At 42.9% G+C, this 14,895-nt stretch overlaps 1 protein-coding gene across 5 annotated transcripts in view; it reads left to right on the top strand.

Moving 5' to 3' along the window:
• The window catches only part of LOC109993878 (signal-induced proliferation-associated 1-like protein 2), a 113,930-nt gene that overhangs the window by 46,485 nt on the left and 52,550 nt on the right, over positions 1-14,895 (top strand). For all 5 annotated transcript variants that reach the window (XM_020646998.3, XM_020646995.3, XM_065959168.1 and 2 more), the window contains exons 3-7: positions 865-998; positions 3,461-3,649; positions 11,788-11,962; positions 12,573-12,676; positions 14,231-14,388. In XM_020646998.3, coding sequence (XP_020502654.1) covers positions 865-998; positions 3,461-3,649; positions 11,788-11,962; positions 12,573-12,676; positions 14,231-14,388 — 760 coding nt within the window. The remainder of the gene's footprint in view (positions 1-864; positions 999-3,460; positions 3,650-11,787; positions 11,963-12,572; positions 12,677-14,230; positions 14,389-14,895) is intronic.

Genomic DNA, 14,895 nt, shown 5'->3' with positions numbered 1-14,895 from the left:
TCATTTACATATTTAAAGGTACAGACACAGAAACAGCCTTTTCTGAGCAGGGCTGAAATAGAGGGGTTTATAGGCATGATCAAATACAGGATCATAATGGATTTAGAACAAGAAACTTCACAGACAAGTTTTGGGGAGCTCTGAGAATTATTCAAACTGGTTGAAGAGGAGGAATATGTGACCTTTAAATATATCAAGTACTCTTTCCATTCTCTACCCTGCACACTAAGTTATCACATGAAAGCAGAAAAGGAAGAATCAGTGTTTGCATAACAAATGTACTTATGCTTGTTGTGGTATTATAAATGAATCCCTTCAAAATAGAATAATCTAAAATGTTATTTATCTCTAATACTGCACAACAGCATGTGTTCATTTCCAAAATAATACTTTGTTTACTCGTGTTTTTTTCATAACAAAGGATGATGTCGTGCGAGTATCTGGGACAGCGTTGTCAGGTCGGTCGGGGTCAAAACTTTGAGGGCTGTTTTTTGATTTATTTACTTTTTAAATCCTCGTGCTGTCACTACAGAGCGGGTTATAATCCGAAGTGAATCAATTTCAAATCTGTACGGGTCACCAGCTGCTTTTATAAAATCATTGTAAGGACTCACCCGGTCCAAAGCACACAGAACTCCTTCATGAACACATAAATACAGGAAGCGGACTTTAAATATACATTCAGATTCTGGTTCAGCCAGAGCAATGATCTGGTAAAGATGTGAAAAATGTTTTTTATTCTTCTTCATTTTAGCTTTGACAGATTTCCTGACACTTCACTGAAGTTTATTAAAACTGAGGGACTTCATTTGACGCTTAACATGTTTTAAATCTGATCTTTCTCTCTTGCCGTACCTCCATCAGAGCATCAGAACTATTTCGGGTTCGACGACAATCTAGGACCGGTGGCGGTCAGCGTCCGCAGGGAGCGTCTGGACGACGGGAAGGAGAAAGAAGGGATGCAGTTCAACTACCGAGTCACCTTCAGAACCAGCCAGGTAAAAAAAAGTCTCCTGCTGTTTGTCCTCACTCTTTACTCTGCTACAGAAAAGGTCTCTGTGTGGTAACATTTGTGAGTATCTTTGAATGCATCGTATTCCCAGAATCTGCATAACCCGAGTCCAGAGTCACAAAGGATAATAGACTATAATTATTGATCAAAGATTACAAAAATCACACAGATTTATTCATCAGATTTTGCATAAGAAATATTGAAATGTCAACAGAATACTTCTTATTTTGAACTCTGCACATTTATCGTCTTTTGAGATGTTCTTGTTTTTAAGAAGAGATCGTAAAGGTCTGTTGATTATTGTATCTGCTGTATATCGACCCAAAATGTTACATATCGGTCGGGCCTTAGTTTATACTTCTACAATCAAACCCAGAGGTTATATAAACTTATTTAACTTTACAGCATAGCATGTAAATTATGCTCTTGCTTTTATGGATTTAATCTCAGAACATTTTAAACAGGATTATACTAAATAATGATTTTATTCAGCGAGATCACATCTGCCTCTCCCCCAGTTGTTCCCACCATGCATTTCACCTCATATAACACACTGTAATGATGTCATCAATAAATGTAAAACCTGATGACACTAAAAGTCTAAATCTTTAGCTTTCAGCTGCAAAAATAGGAGGTCTTTTATCTGAGATTGATTGAAACAGGATCCTGTAAAAGCAACTCCCAGCAGGAGGTCTGTTTTCAGACCGTAGACGTGAAATATTGACCAAAGTCAGACATGCTTTTAAGAGATTGTTTGTCGTATTTTTCAACGTTACATTCAGCAGACAATTTAAAGTCCCTGAGCTCAGAGCCCAATCGACCCGTACAGCAGTGCAGGGATTCTTTCTGTTCCCCTGAAAACGAGAGGAAGCGTCTCAGCTCCTGTCCCTAAATCAGCTCCGAGCCGCCTGATGTGACCACGAGTCAGAGCCAGGTGTGACTCAGTTAGCCGATCATGCAGACAGTCATTCAGTCCATCAGAGTCGGTGTGATCGGCCATGCTGTTACAAACTCTCACCTAAACACACACACACACACACACACACACACACACACACACACACACACACACACACACACACACACACCATGATGAGTCCACACACTGAGCTGCAGCCTCTTAGTCCCCGGTGGTACGAACTGGCTCCCTGATTGATGCTGGGTGGTCTCATCCTCTGAATAATTCAGGTGCAACAGATGTGTCAGGCAGGAGGATGTCACTGATATCCAGCGCCATTCTTGGTTTTAAGCAGCACTCCCACGATAAAACAATGTATCTGGGTCATGGCAGGCCTGCAAGTAGCACGCAGAAAGTGTTTTAACTCCCCGACCACTGGAGCGACTGTTTGCATGCACTCTCATCATTTAGCCTCTGACTCTCTGCCCCGCTCGCCCTCGCCCTCGCCCTCTCTCTTCCTCTGTTTAGTAATCTGCGTGAAAGTGTCTCTGATGTTTCAACAACAACAACTCAGGGTTACAGAGTGGCTGTGAGGAAGCTGTTTGGGTCGATTTTTACTGACACATTAATGATCTTAATAGTAAAACACCACTTAACGTGTAGTGCTCAGTTTGCCCGTCTTAATTATTTAAAGAGTGAACTCCTGATGCCTTCCAATGGAACTAATGGAGCCAACGCCTAATAACACAGAACAACGTGGAGAGATGTTTACACTGGAGCTCACAGCAGCTAGGATGGATGAAAGGATGGATGGATGGATGGATGATGGAGGGGTCCTCCATGGTCAGGGTGGAGGAGGTTAGATGGGTCCTCTGTTATTAGGGTGTAGGGAGTGAGAGGGGATCAGGGTAACTCTGTCATGGAGCGGTGTACAGTTCAGAGAGGTTTGGTTGGGATGAACTGCGTCCGGTGGTGAGGGTGTCGTACCAGGATGAGATTAAATCCTGAACTTAATCTTCAGCATATATATATATTTTAAAAGGTTTATTTTTAGACTTTTTATGCCTTTATTTTGGAGATGGGGCAGTGGATAGAAACAGAAATCATGAAGAGAGAGAGAGAGGTCGGATGTGAACCTTGGCCGTCTGCTTAGTGGACTTAAGCCTCCATAAATGGGGCGTGTTCAATTTTCCACACATTTTGACATCCAGGGGCTCAAGCAGAGAGCAGCCAATCAGATCTTAGGTAGAGTTACAAAGTTCTCCAAAAAGATGCAGATCATGACAGAAATTACTCCAAAACATACACTTTTAGAAGGATGTGAATCAAAGCAGTTCATGCAAAACTTAGAAAGGCAACATTTATAAAGATTTAAAATATTTTAAAGAGAAAATTAAAACATAAATTAAAGTCAAATCAGGAAAAGTATGTTTTAAAAAGGTTCATCAAATAAACCTGCAGAGAATTCAAATACAGACATAAAGGCGGTATCCACAAGACAAACACTAACTAAGCTACACTGGACTTAACATTCATCGTCTCTATTTCAGCTGACCACGCTGCGTGGAGCCATCCTCGAGGACGCCATTCCATCGACAGCGCGACACGGGACGGCGCGCGGCCTGCCGCTGAAAGAAGTACTGGAGTACGTGATCCCTGAGCTGAACATCCAGTGTCTGAGACTCGCCCTCAACTCCCCCAAAGTCCCCGAGCAGCTCCTGAAGCTGGACGAGCAGGGGGTGAGTACAGCCAGACGTCCGCCATGTTTTAATTGATTAAGCAGAAATGGACTAACGTGATGTTAAGGGCCTCAATTAGGTCCATGTGTTAACAGGGTTTTCTATATGAAAGGTCCTGCTAGTTTGTTTTTGCACAGAAGCTTCTGCACATATTTTTCTGTGAGGTTAGCAGGAAACCAGCAGAGACTGCAGAATATGCTGCTGCTCCTTTTCCACAAACGATGCATTATAAGCCCTTTAACAACTCAAATATTTAAGTCTTTACTCTTTGTTTCTTTGTAGAGAGAGCATGAATTTAAGTGCTGGGGGGTAGATTGTGTAACCTTTTGGCTCATCCTCGCTACCTGTTCCCCCGTTTCCATTCGCTAAACTAGGCTAAGCTCAACTATGCTAAGCTAAAATGAAAGTGATTAAGAAAATAATCAAATATTGATAATACCGTATCATTTTAAATTTAGACCCTTAATGCAAAGATTTTATAGATGATGGGAAACATGAATTCCATTTACTCTGATTGCACATAAAACTAGTGCCATGGGGGCGCTGCTGGCCTAGCAGTTAGGTTGCTTCACATATACGGAGGCAATGGTCCTCGGGCGGTCCAGGTTCAAGTCCGACCGGTGTCCCTTTTCCCGCAGTTCATTCCCCACTCTCTCTCCTGGTTTCCTACTCAATCCACCGTCCTATATAAAGAGGCAAAAAGCCCAATATGAAATCTTTAAAACTAGCGCCATGATGTTGAATGTTTCAAGGACTCTGATTAAAACAAGTTCACTTTTCCTACTCAGATTTTATGCATCTGCTAGTGTGTTTTTCAAAATCAGTTTCCCTTAAATGATCTAAACTTGGGGTGCAGGTAGCCTAGTGGTTAGTGTGTGCACCCCACGTACAGAGGCTGTAGTCCTCCAAGCGGGCGGTTCGAATCTGACCCGTGGCTCTTTTCCTGCATGTCATTCTCCTCTCTCTCTCCTTGATTTCTGACTCTACCTACTGTCCTATCTCTAAAATAAAGGCATAAAAAGATTATATAAATATAATCTTGGGGTGCTGGTGGTGCAGTCCACGCCCCATGTATGGAGGATGTAGTCCTTCCCTACTCTGTGTCTCCCTGATTTCCGACTCTATCCACTGTCCTATCTCTCAGATAAAGGCCAAAAAAGCCCAAAATAAATCTTATACCCCACTTATATAAAAAAATATAATCTTTACCCCTCTATTTCGATGGGTATCAAATATCCAAATTCATGTTACCACACAGCCGTGTAACCACCTGACTGCTGGCTGAAGCATCATATTTAAAAAGCAGACGTGACTGTTGTCTTTGGTCTCTCTCTCTCTCTCTGCAGCATATTTCCCTAAATCTCAAACTGTTCTTTGAAGACCGCAAAGCCACTGCACACACGTGCTGTTAAAGGGATTATGAATAATATTTTAAAATTAGAAAAAGATGAATTGAACCATCTCCGTTTCCGACGTTTACATCAGCTCTAGGAGGAAACGGAGAGGCGGTAATCCAGTTAGAATAGCAGGAAGCTTTGTTCCATTTAAATGATCTTCTTGTAGATGAACACAGATCCCCCCGGTGGAAACAGAAGACCGACGATATGACACTGAAATGAAATCAATATGAATCCCACGCTCTCTGCAGCCGGCATCGACTGCTCCGACACACGGAAGAGAAAGTAACTCGCCCTCTGACAACTCACTCGTGTGAGAGCAGGTGGTTTAGTATTCTTCCTGCACGGCGCCGGGTGTCATCTCACATTACCTCCGTTTGAATCCAATGGTTATTAGATATGTGAGCTCTGTATCACAGGTGTCAGAGACGCACTCATTGTGTGATCTTTAAGGCCTTTATTTTCTCTTCTAATAAAACTGCGAGATGGAGAGCGGCGTGGGAGGATTAGCCGCTCTTCTTATCGTGCTATCAGAGAATTGGCGGCTTATTAGTGTAATTACATTCATTAGTGAGAGACCATCCCTCGCTCTGACAGGAGAAAGGCTCTTATAATAGAAAGTGTCAACCATGTCCCTCTTGTAGAGGACTGAGTTGCGAACACAAGCAGGAGCAGTGCAGCGTCCTCTTGAAAGAGAGTTAATGCACTTAGGATGATGGCAGACGTTTGGCTGTCCAATTAGCTCAAAGTAACTTTCTATGTCGGAGCTAAAGGAAGCTTTTCTGCCAGATCTCAAAGAGAGTTTGTCCACCTGCCAGATCACTCCCCATGCCTTTGGTATGAGCGAGCGTCTGCGGATACAGGCTTTGTTTTAAGACCAAAAATGACACAAGGGGGTAAAAAAAGCAACAATATAATCCAAGAAAGTGCTTTGAGAGCAGGCGGGCTGCAGCTAAGTGGGTCTACAACTCCTCCAACTGGCTCTCCTCCTCCTCAAACCTCAAACCAATCGGCCACATTTATATTTGGACCTCAGTATTTTGGTGCCCTCCTGTTTTAATCATTAATGTTATGCTTGCTGCGCACATGTTTAATGGGTCAAGCACCCCGTAATCTTTTCAACCGAGCTGGAGTTTCACCACCCCTCTAATGTGTTTATGTGAGGAAGGATATTATTGGACAGTAAAACATAATAACAAAGGCTCTGCCAGACCTCTTCCTGTTACTGTAAGAGCTGCGTTTTCTTCTCCTGCCTGCAGGGAGCTTTGTTTAAGGACTCTTTGGTGCATATACACACTGATGAGAAGATGTTAAGTCCTCTGTTGACATGCAAGAGTGTGTTTATCCTTCCTTTTGCACGCCTGGTTAGAGAGAATATTGTGGGGCAAGACGGCCCTGGTAACATCTTCAGGTTCAGTTCTGGAGACAGAAAGCAGTTTGGACTGTGCTGTAATGTTCCTGAGAGATCAGAACACATGTGAATGTAGTTTAGACCCTGTGCACACGGAGACTGGGGAAAGCATTAGGGAGCTAGTCAGATTTCTGAGATGTGATGTCGGATAAAAACATCACAGATTGTACGACATCGATGGTTTCTCTAAGAAAGCAGATGTCTTTCTGTTGTTTCTATCTAAAGAAGAAAATCTGAGCATCACAGTTTAATCATAAGAGTTTATCGGAAGCTTCTGTTTTAGCATTAAAGACGTTTGATCTTTAATACAATCTGATGATTAAATCTGTGATCTGAGCGAGATAAAGCACGACTGCATTTACACTTTGTGAAGTCTGATGATAGGAAAGACAATATTTTAAAGGTCAGAGGAAGACGACTAATCATCACCCCTAAAAGAAGCTGAAAACATTTCCTTCTTCCTAACCCATAAAGTGTTTTTCTGCTGTTTCTCTGTATCACAATGTGAACAAAGAATAAATGCATGCCACTCCCTAATTTCTACAATGCCATTGAGTTTTGCAGCGGTCCCCAAAAGTAAGCGAGTGAAACCTTTAGCAGGACCATAAATCAGTGCTGATGCCCACTTCAACAGCCCAACCTCAAGGTGTAATTCAGGCTGCAGGAAGGTTCGGTGCACAGATTCAATAGAGTAATCTACCACCTGCTGAGGCACAAAGCACCTCTCACATATGTAAATCAGACATGAAATTAAATTTTGGAAAATTTTAATGTACTCAGAATTTTTGACCCTACATTGTCCTTCACATCTACCTTGTTACCTTTTATCGCTATCATTGCTGAGGAAACATGGCTGCAAAATGAACTGCATTCTCTTGTCAACGTGATATGAAAAGGTGCAACAAACAGTTTGCAAAAAAAGGGCTTAAAGGTGACATATTCTCCTCCTCTTCAACCAGTGTAAATAAGTCTCAGCGCTCCCCAAAGCATGTGTGTGAAGTTTCTTGTTCTAAATCCACTCTGATCCTGTATTTGATCATGTCTATAAACCCCTCTATTTCAGCCCTGCTCAGAACAGGCTGTTTCTGTGTCTGTACCTTTAAATATGTAAATTAGCTGTGTCTGGCCACGCCCCTCTCTAAAAGGGATTGGGTGTCTCGGGCTTTCTCGCTCCATGTCCTATTGTTTACGGTGAGAAGGCAGACTCAGAGGACAGAACAAACACCTAGCTGTGGGAGTGTCACCCACCTGGGGGAGGGGTTACTGCCCTTTGTGATGTCATGAAGGGAAAATCTCCAAACAGCCTGTTTGAGCACACATTTTCAGAAAAGTGGAGCAGGCAGAAGACGGAGAGGATGGACTTTTCTCATCGTGTAGACAGACGAGGGACACATATTAGTGTCAGAGAAACTTTGAGAAGGGGATTTTGTGTAATATGTGACCTTTAAATCAGTGACAAATAAAAAACGTCAGAACAGAACATCCAACTCAACATATGTTTCTTAAATCTTTTACCACAAGTGCTGTTATTACTGAAAATACAATTGAACCCACACGTTACAGCTCCTGGCTGGCTCGCCAATTATTGTGTACGAGTTGGATTAATGCTAATTGGAGTAAAAGTTGTTTCAATCAACCAGAAGTGAGCAGGAGAGCATGAGATTTTATGTCGGCTTAAAACCCAAATGATAGACTTTTTTCATTAACTTTTTATTAGTTAGAAGTTTAAGAGTTAGACTCTGAGGAAGGTCCGACTGCAAGAAGCGGAACATTTAATCCAATATTTTTGTGAGCTTTCCATCAAAGTCACAGTTTACCCAAAACTATCTGATAGGATCCACTGCACTGCCGATCTGTTAAAGGTCACAAAACATAATCCAGCACCATTTTAGTAATCAGATGAAGCCAGAGCCAGCCGTCAACTAAAATCAGATTATATGATGATGTCAGTTTGACGGAGACGGCAAGGTTAGCGAGCACAATGGTGGAGGACGGAGAGGAGGCGGGGCCAAATCTGATGACTTTGACTTTGTTGTGAAGAAAAACACTTCTGATGTTTGCCCTAATTTTGAGTTCAGTAGCGAGGCTGTGTTACAAACAGGGGTGCATGCAAACACAGGGGATTTACGTTTAGAAGATTCGAACACTTCATTATGTTTCTATTTAATGTGCATCATCTTGTTATTGCATCGAATTTTGTTATTGCCTCAGTGGAATCCAAAAAATGCTGTAGATGTTTGCATAACTGTCCCTGATGACTGGCGTCAAGTTCTAGGAGGTTTTTGCTGCAGTGCAGACAGATGTCACAGTGTGCGTGCGTGCGTGCGTGCGTGTGTGTGGGTGTGTGTGGTGTTAGGACATTGCTGTATCCCTCAGGTGCGTCTCTAAGCTCTCGAAGGGGAACACTGTCCTCATTTCTCTTTCCCCTCATTAAAATTATTTCCATCTTTGCACTTTTAAGAATTTTCTTTTCTTAAAAAGAGGTAAAGGACGGGAAGTGTTCAGCACCCTGCAGCAGATCGCACGACGGGAGGGAGAGAAAAATTAAACATTGAGAGAAAAATTAAACTGCATTTTAGCAATTAGTGCTCAGATTTTAAGCAAGCAAGTTGTTTAAGCTAATAACCTGCGTTAAATTGGATAAGCTTTCCTTCTGGCTGCTTTACCTTCACAGACGCTGATGCCACAAAAATACATCAAAGGCAGTTACACAACAGGCTTTACCTCAGGAGTATTACTCATCTCTGTATGTGTGTCATGTGTCCCGGTGTGTGTGCACTTCTCACGCAGACAAATTCGCACCAAAGGGCAGCACGATTGTCCTTGCCGTCGGGTAGTCAGTTAAGCGGAGCATGAGGTTAAGTGAGCTCGTATAACGCAAGATAGTGGGAAAAAGAAAAAAAACAGGAGACTGAATCATTGCACATCAGGCCATCTCCACTGGGCTTTAACATAAAATCGCTTCCTGTCTCTGCAGGAGATTTAGCGCAGAGCACAGCGCCTAACGGAGGAGGTCATCATGGCAACAGTTGGAGACTGATAACCTGTGATTGAGGAAAAAGACAATCTCACACTTTCAGGCTGTGGATAATTTGATAGCGTCACATTCATGGAAACCTTTTTGTCTCGGCGTATTGACACATTCATCCCGGGTTAAGACCCTGCTGCCCTCAGCTGTGAATCCTGGGTAACAGGTGCCAAACTCAGGAGGCCATGTTTTTTTCCTCCAATTTTTTCCGCTTTGACTCTTTTTTTCTCCGCCCGTTTCCGTGAGCTGAAAGCCATAAATAATTCATGTCAGAGGAGAGGCCACTCACTGTCAGCGTGGAAGAAGAATCACTCTGGATGTTTGATTCCTTCCTGTCTCTCCGTGAGACGAGTTCATATCACACCTGTCCATTCTGGGTCAGAGAAATAATAATAATACATTTTTGTGGTGTGATTGAACCCCTCTGAGATTTAGCTATTTGAGGAGAAGACATTTAACTTCATCTTTGTTTTGTTTTTGATCAAATGTTTTTGTATTTAAGGGACGATGATGAATAAACGCTCTGAAGAATAAAACTCTCGGCCGCTTCACAAACAGAGGTCGATGCTCTCAGAGAAGGATCTTATACGTTCAGAATAAAGACAGAGTCCAAAGAAAGAACTGGAGCACAAGAATCCCTTAAGGCAAATTAATTCATGTGCAAAGGATCAACATTTCAACGCACTGTGCCTCCCTCAGATTAAAACAGTACAGGTTAAATACCCTTCCTACTCACAGCGAGACATCACTCATTGGTTAATGAAAGTGGGAGGTAAGCAGGGAAAAACAAAATACACACTTTGAGGAAATAAAAAGGAGACACTCTATTAAATGATAAAAAATAAAATCTTTGTCCTGAGAAATTTTCACATCTATCATTGCACGAGATCATATTTAAAACATCTATTGTTGCATATAAGACATTTTTTGCACATGTATGATAGAGCTCAACACTGAGGTTCCACAAGTTAAAATCACTGTTCATTTTCTACATAGCCGATTGGATTATTCGCCATGATGTCATAACCATCCCAGGTAAACTGACCACGAGCTACCTGAGTGTGGAGCGATGGTTAACGCTCCTGTAGGAGACAAAAGTTCATCTGATATCAACCTTGTTTAAAGAACAACACGGTTTATTCACTATAATGGGGAAAAGAACTACTCTACCCACGATCATAGAGTGTCACAGAAGCCTCTCTTATTGGTGGAGCTCGCTGTTACCATAGCAATGTAGCCCACTCCTTTGAGCCGTATGCAAATGAATAGTTCTGCTAAAGCAGGCTAGCTAGTTAGTTAGCTAACACGATGTTAGCAGCAGTGAAAGTAGTTTATATATTCTACAACAAAGTACAACACTTGTAAGAAGAAGAGCTATCATTTGCAAGGGATTGTGGGATATGTAGTGCCTTGGCTGCCAGGACAAAAATAATGCACACTGTCCTGTACCTTTGACTTTTTCTCCGTTTCTTTAACGCTGTTTTGGCGCAGAATCAAATGCACTGTCATCACGGGTATTGGGTTAGCTGGTTGTCATGGTTACATGCTTCAATCTCTTCATATAATTCCTATATATTTTGTGAAATGTCAACAGAGGATTTGAACCGGGGAAATGTATTTCCAGAACCAGAGCCGCCAATGAAGTGTGCGGTCTCTGTTGAGCTCGAATGCATACAAGAGGTTTTTTGTACATGTGTTATTGCACTGTGAGTAAGTCATGATGTGATATTATTGCTCACTTTGAGCTCCATAAATAAACGTTGTTTGTGGAGTAATGAGTGCATTCAGAGAGTTATTAGAGGGCTGTCGGGGGGGATCAGCGTTGTTTCCTTTCAGTGCCTCTTACGAATCTTTCTCCTCTCGAGGGAAGACTTATCCAAACAAAATATTGCTTATGGATGTTTTATTTTTTTTAAACAGGATTAAAATGCTTTTGCTGGAAGTTTATAGTTTTCCGCCTTAATCCAAACTATCTCTCAGTAAGTTTGTAATTCACTCCCTGGTCGCTCCCCAGCCGCTCTTAAGTAGCGGCTATTAGCTCGCTTTGATTTATGCTCCTCTCAGAGTTCACAGCCCGGCTTCAGTGAAGGGGATTTCAGCTCTTTACTCCAAGGGTTCTGAAAGTCTTCACATTAGCTGTGACATGATGGAAAGCGGGCTCTCTCACATTCTGAGTGAATAATGTACACGATGAGTGCTGTGAGAGGACGTGATACTCACTGTGTGTGTGTGTGTGTGTGTGTGTGTGTGTGTGTGTGTGTGTGTGTGTGTGTGTGTGTGTGTGTTTGTGTTTCCCATCCAGCTGAGCTTCCAGCACAAGGTGGGGGTGCTTTACTGCAAGGCGGGGCAGAGCACGGAGGAGGAGATGTACAACAACGAGAGCGCCGGTCCGGCTCTTGAGGAGTTCTTGGATCTGCTCGGCCAGAGGGTGCGGCTCAAAGGCTTCACAAAGTACAGAGCTCAGCTGGATAACAAGAGTAAGATAAAACACACTTTCAACAGAGCGCAGCCCACACACTCCCAATGCTGCTGAGTGCAGATGTTCTCCTGTTCTTCATTTTTTATAAAGTCTATATCCTGTTTATTCAGTTACATCACCAGCATACTGCTAGTCTGCACTGAAGCTTCATCTATTCCCTTTTTATTTGATCTTCCGCCTCTATCTCTCCTTTCTTTGTGTTTTAAAGGTTCAATCAGTAAGATGTGTAGTGAGTGAGATGATAAAGTGACCTTACTATATGATCAGACATTAAGGAAACATGCTATGTTGAAGTGCTGGCTTCTCTGACAACAATGCAGCAGCCAGTATGTCCTCCTTCTAACTTTAGATTCTGCTCCTGAATGCTCTGGATTTGTTTGGACCAGAGAAGGGAAGGCAGTTTTAAGGCACCCCCACACGGCCGTTTTGGTCGTATGAATGTTGTGCACGTTAAGATGAGGCGTCTCGACTTTCCATGTAAACACAATAAGAAACGACTTACATACACAGAAGATGTAAAAATATGTGAACCTGTTGCTAACATGCCCGGCCTGCAGAATAAATAAATCTGAGTTCTGAGATCATAACCTTTCTGTCCTGTGTTACAGCCGACTCCACGGGCACTCACTCCCTCTACACCACCTACAAGGACTACGAGCTGATGTTTCACGTGTCCACCATGCTCCCCCACACGCCCAACAACAGACAGCAGGTCAGTGAACACATCGTTTCCCCCCTCTCTCCTCCGGCAGACCTCCATGTTTGTTTTTCTGTGTGTGTGGTGATGGCGGTCCTCGAGCAGCTTCCCTTTAAGGATATCTTCAATCCCTCAATCTCGCTCTCTTTCCCGTCTCCCTCTGAGGCTCATTTTGCCACAGTAATGACCTATCAGTTGAAAGCATGAGTGTTGCCATGGTAACTGTACCCCATAGTAGGGTTTTTTAATCAATGCATCCCCAGGGGCTGGAACCTGTCGCGGTTTGAGACGGGGCCTCTGTGTCTGTCTGCGCTAACAAGTGGAATTAAGTGGATGTAGCTGTGGAGCGGCGGCCCCCATAAAGCTGCGATGGCTGAATGTATGGGCGTATTTTTAGAGCCCATAATAAAAACCTGCGGGTTCGACTCTGCAGAGAATTTAATGGTGAAGATACCAAGTAATGTGGCACGGATGGAGAGTGCGGAGATATGCGATCCGTCAGCATGTCAAACGTCTCATTGGCGGGATGTGAATGTTTTTCTTCTTCTTTCCTTCCCTGCTCCTCCTGTTGGATTTCATGGAGTGGAATAGTTTAATTTAATCCCCGCTGCTAATCTTCCAGCTCTCATCCTTTCATCCTTTTCAATTCACCTCTGTCCCCTCTAATCCCGGTTGTTTCGGGCTCTTTCTGACCCTCTCTGACGACTTCATACAGGCCACAGATCGAGGTTAACCGCCTGCTCGACACAACAATGCAGGCAGGATGAATTAGGTTTGGAGGGAAAATGTCTGCTCCAGCAAAAAAACTGTGTCGCCTCCTTCATTCAAAAAGATATTTATCTCAATTTAAACGTCTGATTTTCGACATTTCCACATTTTCCAGTTTGACATCCTGAAAATTTAAGGGCCCGTATTATTTAAAATCCACTTCACTGTGTTTCTCTAACTCTAATATGTGTCTCTAGTCTGTCTACAAACCCCCCAATGATGAGAAAAGTCCATCCTCTCCTTCTTTGGCCTGCTCCACTTTTCAGAAAATGTGTGCTCAAACAGGCCGTTTGGAGATTTTCCCTTCATGACATCACAAAGGGCAGTAACCCCTCCCCCAGGTGGGTGACACTCCCACAGCTAGGTTTTTGTTCTGACCCTCTGAATCTGCCTTCTCACCGTAAGAAATAGGATATGGAGCGAGAAAGCCCGAGACACCCAAGCCCTTCCAGAGAGGGGGCGTGGTCAGACACAGCTCATTTACATATTTAAAGGTACAGACACAGAAACAGCCTGTTCTGAGCAGGGCTGAAATAGAGGGGTTTATAGGCATACCTTTCCACACCATGATGCCATCAGATGCTGCGTAAATGGAGCAGTCATCTGCTAAAACACAGCGATATATTTTTCGTCTTTATAACCTTTAATATTTCAATGGCAGAAGTGAGCTGATCTTATCTGAAAGAAAGAATGCAGGGTTTTAAATCTTTGCACTCTCGACCTAACACATACCATTCACCTCCTCCACACGACCCTCCTCTTCTTGTCTTTGACTCTTTTTCTTTCTACCTTCTTTTGCAGTTACTAAGGAAGCGGCACATCGGGAATGATATCGTCACCATCGTGTTCCAGGAGCCTGGGGCCCTTCCCTTCACTCCCAAACACATCCGCTCTCATTTCCAACATGTGTTTGTCATCGTCAAAGTCCACAACCCGTGCACTGATAACGTCTGCTACAGGTAAGGAGATTACTGCAGGCTGCAGAGCTCTCGCTCTCTCTCTCCTTCTGTCTCTGCCCCTCTCTCTCTCCTTCTCTCTCTCTCTCTCTCTCGCTCTCAGATATTTCACTCCTTACCTCTGGACTTGATGCAGAATAATATCCCTTCAGACGATTTATGGGAACGTGCTTATCTATGGATGTGCTCTGCATAAATCTTTTCTTGCCAAATGGCTCTCCATGAACTTTTAAGGGCACTTCATTTAAAAGAATAATAATAATAGGCTGCTGAGAGCTGCCTGTGGTTCGTTTGATCTGCTAGGTGATGATACAGTTATTATCTTCAGAGACACTTTGAAATTATAACTTACGACTCTCTCTGCGACGGATAGTGAAGTCAAGACGGCTCATTTTAATAACAGAGCATGTGTTGAACAGAGAGAGATTAGTCTGAGCTGCTGTTCAACACAAATGAACACTGAAATAGTTTCTCATTAAAGTCACACTTTCATATTCTTATGTTTCTCTG

This window comes from Labrus bergylta, chromosome 10 (genome assembly GCF_963930695.1).
Source record: "Labrus bergylta chromosome 10, fLabBer1.1, whole genome shotgun sequence".
NCBI classification, from domain to species: domain Eukaryota; kingdom Metazoa; phylum Chordata; class Actinopteri; order Labriformes; family Labridae; genus Labrus; species Labrus bergylta.
Note: the sequence above shows the minus strand (reverse complement) of the source record. Positions and strands in the feature narration are given on the sequence as shown.